The sequence below is a fragment of the Vidua chalybeata genome, chromosome 20 (genome assembly GCF_026979565.1).
Source record: "Vidua chalybeata isolate OUT-0048 chromosome 20, bVidCha1 merged haplotype, whole genome shotgun sequence".
Taxonomy (NCBI): domain Eukaryota; kingdom Metazoa; phylum Chordata; class Aves; order Passeriformes; family Viduidae; genus Vidua; species Vidua chalybeata.
Window position 1 is genome coordinate 8,884,279 of NC_071549.1, and position 16,356 is coordinate 8,900,634.

General features: G+C 44.5%; 2 protein-coding genes across 2 annotated transcripts in view; one reads left to right on the plus strand and one right to left on the minus strand.

Annotated features, from left to right (window-relative positions):
- Positions 1–5,535: 5,535 nt before the first annotated feature.
- Positions 5,536–9,168, minus strand: LOC128798303 (translation initiation factor IF-2-like). The gene is made up of 3 exons (XM_053961646.1): positions 8,923–9,168; positions 8,387–8,831; positions 5,536–6,266 (listed from the first exon to the last, which is right to left on the minus strand). Exons 1-3 carry the CDS (start codon positions 9,166–9,168, stop codon positions 6,070–6,072), a joined length of 888 nt encoding a protein of 295 aa, XP_053817621.1. The 3' UTR covers positions 5,536–6,069.
- Positions 9,169–10,187: 1,019 nt separating this feature from the next.
- Positions 10,188–16,356, plus strand: part of MED13 (mediator complex subunit 13) — a 51,430-nt gene continuing 45,261 nt past the window's right edge. Inside the window, exons 1-2 of the mRNA XM_053961055.1 lie at positions 10,188–10,398; positions 12,271–12,505. Coding sequence (XP_053817030.1) covers positions 10,333–10,398; positions 12,271–12,505 — 301 coding nt within the window. The 5' untranslated portion in view covers positions 10,188–10,332. The remainder of the gene's footprint in view (positions 10,399–12,270; positions 12,506–16,356) is intronic.

Genomic DNA, 16,356 nt, shown 5'->3' on the forward strand with positions numbered 1-16,356 from the left:
GGTCAGGTGTGAGTATCTCAGTAGTAAGAGTGAGTCAAACTTGGAGCTTTGATTTTCAATAAGAAATTATTTGCTTTATCCGGTAATTTTCATCTGCCAGCACTCACAGTTATTTAAATCAGACTGTTTTCATGGATGAATGTTATTCTTTGGGAATAAAGAATGCCTGACAAGCTTCTGTAGTTTTGTGAATAGATTTTTGTAAACCACAAAATGAAATGTAATTATTGTATGATATATATTTTACAGAATCTCAAATGGCTTTCTCAGCCCAATGTCTAGGAGCTCACCTTCTGAGACTGAACATCTTGTGCTTGGTGTCTTAGTAAAAATGATGTCTGATGCCACTGTGTTACCACAGTGTAGAATGGAACAGTTTCCATTGTAATGAATAGCAAACATCTGCAAAGAATAATTATATTTATGCCCATATTGCTCAAACACCCATTATTATTAATACAGCTCAGGATTAACTACTGGTTTGTCAAAACCTGCTGATCTCCAAACTTTTGTTTGTCTTATATTTCTTGTGGCTGTTGATGAAAAAATGATCTGTGTGTCCCCAGAATGGTTCCAGGCTGTGTCTTGCCTGTTCTGTCACTCTGCATTTTTTGTGCCTGGTGTCTGATTTGGAAACTTTCAAACTAGACACCTTTCTGATGTCTTTTGCCTGATGTGAATAAATTCACTGCAGAATACTTGCAGAGCAAGAGATGTTTGTTGCCAAGCAATTACATCAGATGAAACATACAGAAGGGTAATATTTTAGTCTGATTTTTTTTTTTTTTTTTTTTTGCTACAGGCATGAATCTGAAGATGAATTCTAGGAATTTAAGGAAGGAAAAAGTCAGGGCTTTTATTTCTTAAATTTTTTCCTTGTCTTCTGTATTTGCAGTGATTGCTTTGAGTCCGTAAGGTCATCATGGTTGAAGGCATGAAGATGAGGACATCAAAGCCTTTGCCCACTTATGACAATTACTCTGGAGACAAACACAGCTCAGAAGACAAATGTTATGAGCTACCTGTAAGTTCTGGTTCACAAAACACATGTGAGTCCAGAGATATTTCTGAACTTGGAAATGAAATTTATTCTCAAGATAATAGCTCGTTATCTGCTGCTCTTTCTAAATGTAAAGTAAGGAGAGCAATTCCCCTATATTTTATCTATAACAGCTGACATGTTTTCTGCATTCCTGTGTTTGCCTAAGTCATGGATAATCAATTTGATGTGCAAAATAAACTGCATGGATGAATTCTGATAAATATCACTTGCCATGGCTGTGCTGCTATGAAAGGCAAAAACTTCCAGGAAGGAAACAGCAAGGAAAAATCTGCCTGATAATTTTCTCATCAGTTTTTCTCCAAGGAAATATCTGTAGGTGGATTCTATAGACAGTGTTTGGGTATTTTTCCCCACCTTGAGTGGCTGGTTCTGTGTGTGTCAGTTATTTTCTCTTGCTGTATTAGAAATCAAAGCTACCTTATCACTTCAGGATAAATACATCTATATTTATATCTCTATATCTATCTCCTATAATGCTAACTAGGAAAAACTAACCTGAAACATTTAGTTTTCAGCCTTTCTTGTTATTTAAATATATAGTCTAAATTATTTTTTAAATTCCCCACATGTATTACAAATAACTTCCCATCTGATTGGGAAGCAGAATAGGCAGGAACCAGCAGCAGACAGATGTGATTATAAAAGATGTTCTGTTTGTTATAATGAGACTTATGGTCTTAATAAACTCTTAGAATGTTTTTAACACAACCAAATTAAGTAAGTTTAGAATCTGATTTTCTAGATCTAACCCTATCAGATCACTTTTTTGCCTCATTTTTTGAAGACAACCCCCCACTCAGTTTTTCTTAGTTTTAGAGAATTTATCACAAAATAGATTATCTCTAGTTCCAGCAAAGAAAAAAGGGAAATTTGTACAGATAAAAAGCATGAATGACAATCCTGATCATGTGGAAAAAATCAATCTGTGAGTTTAGACATAGTTTCACATCAGTCTTCTCCTTTCTTGGAAATCCATATTTTCCCCAGAATATCCAGTAGTGTTACGTAGCCTGTCAAAATTTGCTCATAATATTTCATGTCCTTCTGCTGGAAAGAAACAGCTGGATATTCTGTGTCATGATGTGACCAATCCACCTCTGTTGTTGTCATTTTAATTGCTGGGGCTGTATTTTTAAGTCCTCCACAGAAGGTCTTTGTAGTGACAAGCGAACGGTTCACGCTTCGTAAGCAAACATAAAGAATGCTGCTGCTAATTGGAGAGGGAGTAATGCAGTTATGATTCCATCAACATTTAAGTTACATTGGGAAAGGACACATTTTTTGTTGTGGTTGTGTTGCCACGTAAAATTTTACTCCAAGTGGATTTGGTGGGGAAGGTTTTAGAACAGAACAGGTTAATCCTGGAATTACAGGGATGGGAGAGATGGAAGTGAAATTGTTCTAAGCTACATTTACAGTATAGAAATAAGCATTTTATTGCTTATTTTCTTTCTTTGAAACTGTAGTTATTAATTGCTGGCTTGTGAAATAGCTTGTCTGTGAAAATGGAAAGAATGGACAGCCTCAGAAAACTCCCTTTCCCCTGCCCTGAAGAGCTGCAGCCACAGTGTTTCATGTGGAGGAGGACTCCTCAAAAATCAAGTTCCCCCCCCCAAGAAAAGGTTCTTATTCAGTAATTTAAGTCTTTTGGGTGTTTTCCCCTTGATATTCTGCCTGTTGTACCTACCTATAGACTTCCCAATTTCTAAAAGTCTGCTGGACCTTGTGCTAAACCTTGGCTTTCTTCCTGAATTACACTTCCATGGAATACTTGGCTATGGATTAACATTTTTACAGTTATGTGCCCAAAGTTCTTTCCTGTTCATGCTGATTTAATTTTTTTTTTCTATTCACATCTCTCTTCTCAGGTGGAGCCTCATCTTGAGTAGCCTTGGGAGGGCCAAAGGTGCTTCCTTTTCCAGTTCCCTGCCTGGATTTTAGAAGATACCATTTTTTAGCATCCAAACAAGGAAATCACAGCAATTTCCATGGGAAGAATCTCAGACATGACAGGGCTTCCCCCCAAAACACTGCCTGTATAATTGCTGAAGACATTCCAAGCCACTCTAACGAAGTGCTGTCTGCCAGTCATTATGTTCTCCTTGGAGGACCATCTGTTGCACTTCAAATATGTAAAGGTCTCTATCATTTATTGCTCCAAACAAATCCAGGCCTTTGTCTGATGTGCTGGAGCTCCTGAATGGATTCTAAAGGTGATTTCAGTCACAAAGGGTAGGGTATTCCCTTTGGTTGTACTCCTTCAGCTCAAATTTCAGAGCACAAATATACTGATTAAACCAATATCTGAATATTTTCAATTTATTTAGAAATGAATTAGGAACAACAGCAACTAAAAATATCTGAAATATGTTTTCTTTTCATTCAGCCAGGAGGACATTGGAAGATGTTTGCTTCTGGTGAACAAATCTTTCCAATTTAGTGGTATCCAGATTTGATATATGCTGAGATTGGAATGAAAATTACCTTATTTTGATTAAATTAATTAGCTTATTTGTATCTGAAAATAGTGATTCAAAGGAATGGTAAAAAATAGAGTCAGCAGCTTAAAATGCTCAAGCCTTCCTTAGCACATGTCCTTTACAAGGATGTAATACTTGGTTGTGCAGTCATTATTTATAGGTTAATTGGGATCCTTTCCATGAGTAAAATGAGCAAGATCAGGCATTAAAATATGCTGGTTTTTGTTTTTCCTACTGCAGATTTTAAAGAGGCTGTACAATCAGATTGGAGAGCGTGAGCATTGTATTTTCACAGCAGAAAAGTTCTGTTCAGAGATTTCCAGCCAGAGAAATCCATAACAATTTCTGTCTGATTAGGGAGTGGTCCTATCTTTTTCCCTTTCTCCTCTTTCCCTTCTCCTTCCTGCACAGCAGCTAATGTTCTGGTCAGAAGTAATAATATGTTAGATCTTGAATGTCAGTAGCCCCAGAGATTCTGACAAGACTATTCATGTGCATTCATACGTCTTAACCAAAGCTGACACTAAAGAGAGCAAGAATTCTCATATTCCTCTTTTTATTGCTGTGCATTAAACTCAAATCTTCTCTTGGAGACCTCTGCTAGAAATGACAAATCCACCATTTGAAAAAGGCATTTTAGCAAGGTCTAAACAAAGCAGCTGGACATCAATCTGGCACAGGGCAGAGGCTCCTGTGAGAGCTCACAGTGCAAAGCTGAACTCTGGTTTACACCTTACAAATGCTGTGAGATAAATGCTAATGGGGAATAACCATTCCTCCTAATCTTTCTAAATTTCAATTAAAAAGTGATTTTAATTTTTTTTTTTTTTTTAACTATAGGACATGTCCTTGTAGGGATATTTGGATTCTGGTAACTCGAGGTTGTTTTCTGAGAAACACACACTGAGTGAATATTCTGTTCTACCTTTTACTCTGGACATATTTTACACACACTTGCAGGATGGTGTATTGCACATGTTTGGGTAATTTTGCAAGGATCTGATGAAGTTGTTAAAGCCAGGTAGGCAATTTTGCCAGCAATGGTATTTTTAATCTTCTTTTTTAAAATGGCTTGGTAGTAGTGACTAAGGCAGACTAGGTGGCTCTGGGCAGCTCGCCATTTTTAGGTAGTTTAATTTGTTAAAAATTATCTTTCTTCCCACCCAAATCCCCTTGAAACCATTTGGAGAAGAGAACTGTTGAACAGTTGCCAGTAATAAGTCCTACTGAGACCTCTGTATCCTCCTGACAGAAATGTTGGTGCCAACTGGAGACTGACTGGCACGAATTTGAACTCCACACTACTTGATATATTTGCTTCACATGCACCAATTACAATAATTACCACCTCTGTAGCTGAAGTTTAAGCACTCGGTCTGCTCTCCATACCTCAGGTTGTTGGCAGTATGTTCAATCCTATAATCTCAATTTTCTTGGAATAATTAAGTAGAAAATAAATACTTCAAAAAATTAGGAGACAGTCTGAATGGAAATCAGAGGCTGAATAATAGAGTGGTTTGTCATGTTGCTATTGTTAAGCTGCATTTATTTCTATTTAATCTTTATTTCTAAAAGGCAGCATCTTCTTTTGCCTGCAGAGATTCACCAGGAGATGCTGTAATCCATTGCCTTTTATATTCAGCAGTAGAGTATCTCTTGATGTCAAGGAAAAAGCAACATGAACTCCTACTTGGTTTAGATGTTTTAAAAAATATAAATATTCCTTTCAAAATAAATGCTTTTGACTGGAAGAGGAAATCACCCATCTCTTACTCCTTTTGGCTGGGTGTTCCCATGTAAGATTGTTGGGATTTAATACCAGGACTGGCTTGAACTACCCAATTCCTGACAATTCCACTGGTTTAAATCTGATGCAATGGGGACCATCTCTTCCCCACCCCTTTTGTCTTTCCAAGAGACTGGTTAATTTTTAAATTGGATCAAGCAACATTTGAAAAAAAAAAAAAAAAAAACCAAAACTGGTAAAGTTTCTATTACACAAAGATAAGCCTTAGACTGAGTACAAACTGCCTTGCCTGTAGCTTTCCTAATATGATTGCACTGTGCAGAGTAGATACTAAAATTTATATTAAAATTTCTTTATGCAGGTTCCCTCTAGGGAGAGGAAGAGGGAAGGAAAAAGCTTCATGTGACAGATGCTAATTATGCAGCTTAATGCACTTCTGGAAGTTGCAGAGATGAGAACTCTATAAGAACCTATCTACAAAACAAAGCACATTTTCAACAGCATTTTTTCCTCAATTCTTTTTTAAATCTGCCTCCTCTCTGTTTTCCAGGAGGCTTTTTTTTTTCCCAAAGAGTACCAAGGGCAAGCAGTGTCTCAGGTGCAGAATTCACCAGACATGGATGTGATTGTTCTCCATTGTGTCTTGCTGTTCTCAGGTGCTGGGAAAGCTTCAAGGTTCTGAGCCAGGAAGAGTTTGAGTTCCAAATTCCCCAGATGATGTGATAGGTCTCTTCCCTCTTTTGTGGATATTATATCAGCTCCTTATCCTGTGTTTAGGTTCACTGGACAAATGATGTTCTGCACTTGTGCTGGGATCCTACAGAAGGATTTATTGTGATGAACATGCCAGGACTGATGAACCAGATCCCAAAATGCATTATGTAGAGAAGTGAGCTGAGGTCCTCAAAACTGGGAGGTGCAGCCACACGAAACCCAGTGCTAGACACTAATCCTCTCTTCCAGACACTGAGCTGTGCTGTTTGAGGGAAAAGAAATGGGAAAATTATCCTGAAATCAGTTCAGACTTGCAAGAACCATTGTCCTGGATATCCAAATCTACCAAATCCCTTTTACCAAATGATTCTTTTTCCTCTTAGTGATAGACCCATACCAGCTCTCGTGTGCTTAATGCCGCTTTTATGCTGTCCTTCATACCCTTGGATTTCTCCGTGGGGAGGAGTGACTCGAGAACCTCTCCCGCAGGGACGTCACGGTGCCGCTGGGACTTCCGAGGGGCTCGGGCTGGCCCTGGGCACCCAGGAATGCTCCTCACAGCCCTGGGCTGCAGCCAGCCCAGGGAAAACCATCTGTTCCCCTTGGAAAGGGGTTTGCTTCCCCCCGGAGCCCTCCCCCCGCATCCCGGCTCCGGCCCCAGCTGCCGTGTTTCGATGAGCACTGAGGGAATGAATCTCCTGCGTTTAAAAATACTCTGCTTCTATTTAGATGAAAAGAGGAATCTTGCTTGCCTACACTGGCATACAAAAATAGGCTCAGTGTGAGTAAATCTTCAAAGTTTCTCTTGGTGAATATATCTAGCCTCACTTTTTTTTTTTTTTTTTAACTTATCATATAAGTTTATTTATAGAGTGTCCTTCTTTCCTCCTACTCTATCAAGACATTTGCAGAAGGTTGTCGCTCGTCTTGTTCAGGAGTCCTGAAATAATTTGCAGGGCCTTTGAAACATCATCGTGTTGCATAGTTGTGATCAACGTGCTGCTGTTGCATGAACATATCATATTTTAATGTGAATGTCAGGTTAGCTGAGACATTCAGGGCTTTCTTTTACTTTAGGTGCTTTACACTGGTCTGTGTTTTCACTTGAACACTGCAGTAAAAATTCTGCATATAGTAATTTAAAATTTTCCATTTTACATGCAAGGCATTGCCTAGAAAATTAATGTGTAATATGAGAGGATTAGTAAGATGTATACACTTTCCAAACATCTCTTAAAAATAGCTTTCACTGTCACTGTAGCATCTTAATTCTGAATAATCTCACAGTCCTTCTGCAAATCTGTGCATGTAGTAACAGAGAAGCCACCTACTTCATCCTCTTGAACTGCACAATATGGATCTGGGCATGGAAAAAAACTGGGTTTTGGAGTAGGGCTCTGCTTTGGCAGAGAGGCTGTCGGTGGAACTAGTGAGAGCATTAACGCTTGCATTAAATATTAAAATCAGCTTTCACAATTCTTGCCTATCTTTTCAAAAAGGCTCCAACAGCCTCAGTTTGGAATTTGCTCCATGGTGCAAAGCGCCGGTGCAAATCTACGGAATCCTCTGCCAAGAGGTGGAAGCTGTGGAAGGGGAGCCAAGGCGAGTGTTCCCTGTGCTGGGGGACGCTCTGTGCTGGACTTTGGCCCAGCCTGACCAAATAAATTATTTATTATTATTTATTAGCCTGACGTGCCCTGGGGTGGGCACAGAATGCCAGGACAGCCACAAGGACCACTGAGTCCAAGCCCTTATGGCCCATACTGGGATCAGCCCCGGGAATGGACAGGAGCCCCGGCAGGGAATAAGGGAAGGCTGAGCCCTTGTGTAAATATCGAAATGGGGGTGCCAAAAGTCGCACCAGGCTCTGCCCCGTGCTGCCAACCCCCAGGACACGGCACAACGGGCAGGAAACGCTGCCCAGGAAGTTCCACCTGAACGTGAGGAAGAACTTGTCCAAGCAGCACTGGAGCACGTTACCCAGAGAGCTCGCGGAGCCTCTCTCGTGGCAATGTCCCAGACACGATCCTGTGCTCCGGGCTGTCCCTTCCGGACTGCGCTCCTTCCACCGCCACCCGTCCCACCATCCCGGGAGCCGCGGGCCCGGCGGCGGCGGGACTCGAACCCGCGGCCCCGCCGCCGCGCCGCCGCCGCCCGCGGCCGCTAGATGGCGCCGCCCCAACGAGCAAGGCGGCGGCTCCGCAGCGCCCCGGACGCCCCTGGCGGCCGCGCGCCGCCGCCGCACCCGCCTTCCCCCAGCGGCGCCGGCGGCCATGGCGGTGCGCGCCCACGTGACGGCGCGGCGGCCAATGGGAGCGCGGCAGGGGGGCCCCGACCGCCGTCCCTGTGGCCGCCATTAAAGAAAAAGGGTCTCGGAATTACCCGGGAGCCGGATCCGCTCCCGCTCCGGCCATGGGGGACCCGCGCTGAGGCTCCCGCCGCCACAGGATGCCGCGGCCGGGCAGCCGCCGACAGAGGCACCGCTGAGGGGAGGCGACGCGCCGGCGGGGGCTTCGCGGCACCGACTCCGCCAGCGGCAGCAGCAGCAGCGGCGGCGGCCGCCGCGTCCCTGTGTGTCGGCGGCGCCGGGAATTGCGGGGCTCCGACCCCTTCGGGCTGAGCAGAGCCCGGGGCTCGGCCGCCGCCTCCCCGCCCTGCCCAGGAGCCTCGGGGAGGGGGCCCTGCGCCCACCGCCCCCGCGGGGACCCGCACCTGAGGAGAGCGAGCGCTCTCGGGGCTCCCCCGCCCCCCCAGGACAGACCGCTCCGGCCGAAGACGATCGTTTTTTATATTCGCCCCCCCCCTCCGCCTTTTTTTTCCCCCCGCACTGTTTTGTTGGTTTTTTTTTTTGGTTGTTGTTGTTTTGTTTTTGTTTTTTGGTTTTTTTTTTTTTTTTTTTCCCTTTATTTTTAAAGGACCGGCCTCGCAGCTGAGCCGGTCCCTCCCCGCCTGGCCGCCCCCCCGCGCCCGGGGCTCTGGCGGGGGTCGCTGCCCCCTCCCCGCGGTGACTCGGCGGGGTCCGGGCTCCCCTGAAGAGACTTTGCGGGGTCCCCCGGCCCCCGAGGACAGCTGGGGAGGACCAGGCTCCCCGAAGACACTCTGCGATTTTCCGCGTCCTCCTCCCCCGAAAAGGCTGGGGATCGGCCTCCCGGAGACTCCTCCATCCTTCCCCGAAGAGACTTCGAGGGTCACCCGCAATTTCCTCCTTCCACCCTTCTCCCCCTCCCTCCTTTCCCCACGGAAGGAATTTTTACCCAGCGGAGGATATTTTGGTTTCGCCCTCGCTGCGAAGAGTATTTCGTTTTGGGGAGGGGGGGTTTCCACACGGGAATTTAATCCCCCGCTGGGCTGCTGAGGAGACTTTTGCGGCCTTTCTCTCTCAAGGAATACCTTCCCCCCTCCCCTGCCCCCGCAGATGTTTTTTTGGGGTACACCCCAGGAAATTTTTCTTGCTCTGCCTTTACGAATTCTTCAGACTGGCCTTGCTTTCTGGCCCCTGAAGTTTGTTTTTATGATTTTAAATTTTAATTTATTTGGAATATTTTTGGAGCAGGGGAGAAGAATCTGACCCCCCCCCCCCCCACCCTGTTGCCCTCGGACTCCGAAGAGACGAGCCTGGATTTTTCTCTCTCCCACGGCCAATCCTTCCCAGTCATTCCACAATTTGCCCCTTTCTCATCTGATGACTAAAGGAACAGGAGGAAGAGGAGGGGGGGTTCTGGATTAATTGCCCCCGCTGGATTATTTATTTTTTCCTGCTTCTCTTGCTTGGCATCTGAGAAGAGAGGAAGGAGGGATGTCAACTGATTTTTACCCCTAGCCCCCTGGATTAATTACCCCATTTTTATTCTCTTGTTGGATCAATTACCCCTTCACCTTACCTCCTCTCCCTCCCCTCCTTATGCGAACGAGAAGACAAGAGGAACAGGGAGGATTTTGATCTTAATCTCCCGTCGTTGGATTACTTACCACCTCCCTCTTTCTGTTCTCCCCTTCCACGGCGGCTTTACACCCCCGATTGAGCTCCAGAAGACGAGAAAACGTTCTGAGTTCCTCTTTAATTTTTTTTTTTTTAATATATTTTTACCCCCCTCTCCCATACCTCTCTGTCTCTCCTCGCGGGTTATTCCCCCTGCCACTATTTCGCGTGCGTGTGTCTGTAAATCCCTTATTTAATTGTATTATTATTTGTGCGTGTGCAGAGCCCCCCTCCCCCTTTCCCTCTCGCTGTCTGTCTCTCCCTCTCTCCCTCTCTCTCTCTCTCTGTCTGTCTCTTTCTTTCTTGTCGGAGGCTGTGGGATAATGGCGTGTGGGTTGTGGCTGTGAGGATGAGTTCCTGCTTCGTGCCGAACGGGGCCAGCCTGGAGGATTGCCATTCCAACCTCTTCTGCCTGGTGAGTGTCGGCCCCCGGCGCACACACGCCCGGGGCCACCGAGGGAAGGGCTCGGAGCTCTGGGGGAGGGGGAAGGGGCAGTGGAAGCAAAGCAGCCATTTTTAGCAGAGCTTCTGCTGGATGAGCCCTCGGAGTAGGCCCTGCCTGGAGCAGCCAACTCTCCCATGCCCCTCTGGTTCCCCTCCATCGCTGTCTGTCTCGCCTCGCCCCTCCCTCCGCTTTCTTCCTGGATAGTGGCCTCCCCGCAGCTCGCCTTTTCCTTCCCTTCCCGTGCCTTCCAACTTTTCCTCCTTTCTCCCCTATCCCTGCCTCTGAGCGTGGTATTTCTCGCAGGGGAAGGGAGCTGCTGCTGCTGCTCCTCCCGGCCCCACATCTCGGGGAACTTTCTCTTTTCCCTCCTCACTCGTGACATCCCAGGCAAATCCGAGGCGAAACCTCCCTTCTTCCTCGCTTTTAAACGGATTCCCTTTCCCTGCTTGTTTTTATTCTGGAGGGCTGCTTCTGGTGATGTGCCCTGCCTGTCTTGTGTTTTGATGTGCACCATTTTGTAGTCTTTTTTTTTTTTTTTTTTTTTTTTAACCCAAGTATCAAACCGTTCATATTGTTGAATTTTGGTAGCTCCAAAAGTAAATTCGATATTACTGGACTGTGATGCAATTTTTTGGTGTCTGTGCTGAGCTGTTTCATCAGCTTTTAATGCAAATGAGCTAATCTTAGCTGTCTGCCTGATATTTATGATTCCAGAGATTGTTACAACAATCCTGTGCCAATCTGTGGCACTCATATTTTTGGATGGAGGGGAATCTGGACAGCCTGACTGTGTCTGCAGCCTGCACCAGGCCTGCAGTTCCAGATTAATAGTGCAATTTTAAATCTGAAAGTCTTTCTAAAGTAGCAACTGTTGCAGACAACCTTTCATCTAAATTGCTCTCCTGCTGAAGGTAGGGAGGCTGCCATGTTAGGTTTAAATGTTGCAGTAATCTTTTGTGTGTTGTCATATTGGGAAGACAAAAAATAGTAACTTCTTAGCAAATGCCAGCCTGCTTTGCTCTGCCTTCCCAAATAGAACCCGGGGCAATGCCTCCCCTACCTGCCTTAAGGGGCTCGAGTGAAAAAAACGAGTGCTAAAACTTGGTGTTGTGGTGGAGATAATGCAGGAGTTGTCTGCTTCCCATTACACAGAGTAGTAACTCTTTCCCTGTGTAAAGTCAAATTAATTTTTGCCTAGGAAGAGGTTTAGTGGATCATTTATCAACGTGGTTGCAGGTCTAACATAGAATTGAATGATAAAACGGAGCCTGAAATCCTTGAAATGTGGTGTAAGGAATGAAAAATATGCTAGCTCTTGGTAAAATCGGTGAACATGAGAGACTTCCTGGGGGAGAGACAGAATTTTTTACCATGGAGAAACTTGTGAAATTTTCCCAAGTGGTAGATGGCTGGAAGAATATGTGACTTACTGTATCACCTATTTCCATGGAGTAATCTTGGATGGAAAAGGCAGTGTATGCACAAGTAAGGAAAACCAAAGATGTTCTTTGCTAAGGCGAGTGTTTAGGAGATTGGACTGTGTCAGTCTGTGAATAATAACATTACTCACCTGTCTTTCACTCTTTTACTTTAAATCAAACCTGATTTTTCTCTGTGTAACCTTAAAGCTGCAGTGCAAACAAACAGCTCTTGCTTTACTGCAGTTATTTAATGAGCTATTAAACCAGGATCCCTGATTGTTCCCAATTTACCTCCTAAGGCACACAGAACTAACCAACATGGTTCCCATGAAATTCTGAGGGATCCCTTTCTCCCCCGTGCCGTCACCTCGAAGCAGGATGTGCTTGCTGGAGGTGCCTGACAGCTCTTTCCTCTCCCCAGGCTGATCTAACTGGGATTAAATGGAAGCGCTACGTGTGGCAGGGCCCAACATCTGCCCCCATCCTGTTCCCGGTCACGGAGGAGGATCCCATCCTGAGCAGCTTCAGCCGCTGCCTCAAGGCCGACGTGCTCAGCGTCTGGCGCCGGGACCAGAGGCCTGGGCGCAGGGAGCTCTGGATATTCTGGTGGGGGGATGACCCCAACTTTGCCGACCTCATCCACCATGACCTCTCAGGTAGGAGCTTGCTCACGCCTTCCTTTGGTCGCTGGAAGGATCCCGGTGCTCAGGGCTGGCTTCTGACACCTGCACCAGGTGGAGTGTTGTCTCCAGAAAAGATAAATTTATTGCTGTAACCCTCACCAAATTATTACAGCAACGATCAGCCATCTGCTCTGTGTGCAGCTCACCTTGGACTGCAGGATTTTCAAGAAACAAGGGTTTTGCTCCCCACTTGTTCCCTTGAAAAAAACAAAACACAAGCCCTATGAGTTTTGGCAGCTTCTTCATGAGAAAGCTGTGCTGAAAGCTGTGCCTGTGATTCACAAGTGATGTCTTAAACATGTTTTGATAAGATCCCCTTTGTTGGGCAATTAGAATTTTCAAATTCAAATAGTAAAGCTCATTATGTAATAAGAAGTGTAGAGATCTGGGCAGCTCTTGAACCGTTTGGAGTTGTTTTGGTTGGAATTCACACCATCAGTGAGAAGCCCTCAGAAGGAGACACCAAGAACTAGCCAGCTGTTCCCATGCAAAATCTGTAAACCTTCAGTTTTTATGATTCCCCCCCTTTTCCTGGTGCCCTGAACCTGCTTTCAAACCCAGCCTTTTGAAAGACTGACAATATTTGTATTTCTCAATAATGCTGTACTTCAAATTTGGCACCTTCCTTTGGAAATGTTTGCTTGTTGAGCTCAATTCCCCACGTAGATGGTTTCCAGCTGCTTATCAGCAAGGTGACGAAGTTAGATATTTAAATTGGGGGAGTCTAAAGGTGAGACTAAACTAATTCGAGGGAAAAAAAAAACCCAACAAACACATCACTCTAATTTCCTTTCAAATAATGTACAGTATTCAGATTACTGAAGTGTAAAATGAGACCAAGGTTTGGTGACCTGGTAACCAGAAATTGTTAATGCTGCTTGTGTGTGTGTGTGGATAAGCTGGAGAACAAACAGGAGTTTAAAGTGCCACTGAGGAAGTTGACTTGAAACAATTTAATAATGTGTGGAATTTTCATACAAAAATACTGTGATCTGAAAAACAATTGATGCACTGAAATGATGTTTATTTCTTTGAATAGTTGACTTCAAAGATTGGGCTGTTGCTCCTATTCCTGTCTGTCCTGGAACTACAAACTTTGCATTTTAAATGGCACTTACACTGGAGTTTGCTTGATATTTTAGTGCATTTAAGGCTTCCTTATTATGACCTATAAATAACCTCAGTTTTGACCTGCAGGGAACATCCTTTGTGTGGCTGAGATGTAACTTAGACCCAGTGCTGGGTGGTTTTGGCCTGGGCCTGCCCTGAGCCAAGACCAACACTTGTGTGGAAGGACCTGTGTGAATTTTATGTGCTCCTGGCTGTGGGATTAAATCGAGACAAACACATTTAGAATGGGAAATCCAGAGCAATTTAAGTCATTTGGAAAGTGCAATTTTGTGCTGCCTAACCACTAAAATTATTTGTTTGAGCAACTTTCTTTGCCACCTCTTGAATCTGTCTGCTGGTGATTTATCACAGAGGGACATTTGGAAGCAGCAGTGCTTTGTAGCTGGAGTTTCAGATCAGCACCTTGTTTGTGCTTGTCCAGAATTACCCTTTTGCACAGGTAGATAAGCAGGTATCATCCCAGGGACTTACCAACTCTTAACCTCTCTTAGAGTATAAGGGAGAGATAGTGGAGGATTAGAGTCTCCCAGGCATGTCTTTGTGTATTTTCTTGGTTCAGGTCACCTGTGGGTGCCTGTGCTTCCCCAGAGCTGTTCCACACGTGTTCTGTGTCATGCTGCTACTCCTGAGGCTGTCACCTGTGTCTGTCTGGAGGTGTGTCTGACACCTTGGGCTCTGTGGTTTTGTCCTCCTTGACTGAAAAAGAGAATTTGTGTGCGAGTCTCTTGTGCCCAGGGCTTGGTACAGATCCTCAGCTGGATCACAGAGGAGGTGGCTGAGGGGTGCCCACAGCTGCACTTTTTCTCTTTGCTGTTACACAAAATCTTAACCTGGATCTGGTAGAAGAGAGAATTATGGCTGAACCCAAACAATGTTATCTGACCTTTGTCGTAGCCTAATGGATTTTTTCATCGCTGGACAATTTCTCCTGGTAATTCACACTGCTTTGTTCTCCCAATGACTGCTTGTTACGTTTTCAATGGGAATGATAAATGACTTCTTAGCACAGGCTTGTTACCTGCAAAATTGATTGGAAATTGTTTGCTGCTGGAGGTTGAGGTGCTGCCTGGTTTAGAAGTTTGCTGCTGGATAGGTGAAGGATTGTCCTGGAGGATGGGGAGAGGGAGGAATCTGGGAGCAGTTTGTCCCTTAGTGCCTTTGGACAGATTTCTCCTGGGGAAGTGGCCCTTGAAAGAGCCCTGGTTAGAAATCTGCCACGTTAATAACTCTTGATTCTGGCTCCCTTTGGCCTGAAACTCTGTCTGTTAAGGAGAGGTTGGTATTTTGACAGTTTCAGACTTTTTTGGTGATGTGTAGTTTCAGTGAACAATGGGTGTTCAGTGACTGGAACACATCTTGGTTATCAGCCCTGGGGGATTTGAAATATGTCAGCCTTCCAGAGCCCTTTTGTCCCCTTCCCAAGATGCCTTCACCAGGGGATGTAGAGCGTTGTGAATGTACATCTATGCATATCAGATTGAAGAAATAAATGCTATCTCTGTGTTCAGCTGTACATTCTGGAAGTTCACTCTCTGCCCTGGAGTCACGTTTGAATCCTGCTCGTGGCTGTGTCAGAGTTCTCATTCCAAGCCTTGGATAAGTGTCTTGTTGATGGTCAGGGATTGTTGTTGCCTGGGGGCATGTCAAAAGGAGACTTGTTCAGAGATGCTGATTGATCAGGAATATTGACTTCACTCAATCATTTATTTTTTTTTTCCTTTCCCTAGGAACCTACTTACTGTATGTACAGCCAAAAACCCAGAGGTCTCTTTCTAACCCAACGTAGCTAGAGGCAGACAGAAGTTAGTGAAATGTTATTTTAGCCTCTAACAACCTCAAAGGTTATGTTTTTGTTCTGACAGTGAGGCTTGATTATAGTAATTCTTGCAACTCAAACCCTAAAGTAGGACATCTCTTCCAATTTCAGCAGGCAATGGTCTCTCACAGCTCTGATCAGCAGTTATTTTATTAGAGAGGTTCTTTCTTATTTTCATGTGGCTACTTCTACACTTGGATTATTTTCTTTTAAATTGGCAGTAGATGATTTTAAACCTGAGAACAGCCGGGTATGAATTATGTACAAGACATAGTCCCAAGGAAATGGTTACAATTTGATTAATGCTGGGATAGGGGAATGCTTCTATATGGCTTTGACCTTCAAATAGCATCTTTTAAATGGTGAGCTGCAAGATGTATCTTTTTCATTCTGGTGTCTATTAAATTTGGTTAATTTACTTTAAAAATTAAAGAGTTGTCTGTCATATATCAAGATAATCAGTTTTTGTTTGCTGAACAATCTTGCTCATGCTTCTGTGAGGGGGAAATATATAAAAATAATGCTGGCTGGAGGAGAGCTTGGGAGAATCCTGATGTTTGTCTGGTAAAAACAGTCGTGGCAGCAAAGACTAATATGTGTTGTGTAGTTTTTGATGCACGTGCATTATAGATCAAATCCCTGTCCCCAAAAAATCAGTGAGATTGTGCTGATGTCAGCACTGAGTGTCTCATTACTCCAGGACAATGGAACCCAGAGGATGAGCCAGTTATCATTCCAAGGGGCTGCAAGCCCTGCCAGTTGCAAGGAGTTGGCAAAGGCAGCTTGGAAAAGAGTTCAGCCAGTGATGCCTTTTTAAAATAACAGTTGCTCCCTAAGATCAGTTAACTCCTACAAAAACCACCCAAATAAAAACAAA

Excerpts from the sequence above, each read along its gene's own strand:
- LOC128798303 (XM_053961646.1), bottom strand. The coding sequence starts at position 9,168 with ATGGAGGAGTCTCCGGGAGGCCGATCCCCAGCCTTTTCGGGGGAGGAG. Across the intron at positions 8,832-8,922 it reads CCGGCTCAGCTGCGAGGCCG|TGCGGGGGGAAAAAAAAGGC; the intron begins GTCCTTTAAAAA and ends CCAACAAAACAG. Across the intron at positions 6,267-8,386 it reads GGAGCGGATCCGGCTCCCGG|CACAGCTCAGTGTCTGGAAG; the intron begins GTAATTCCGAGA and ends TCCCTCAAACAG.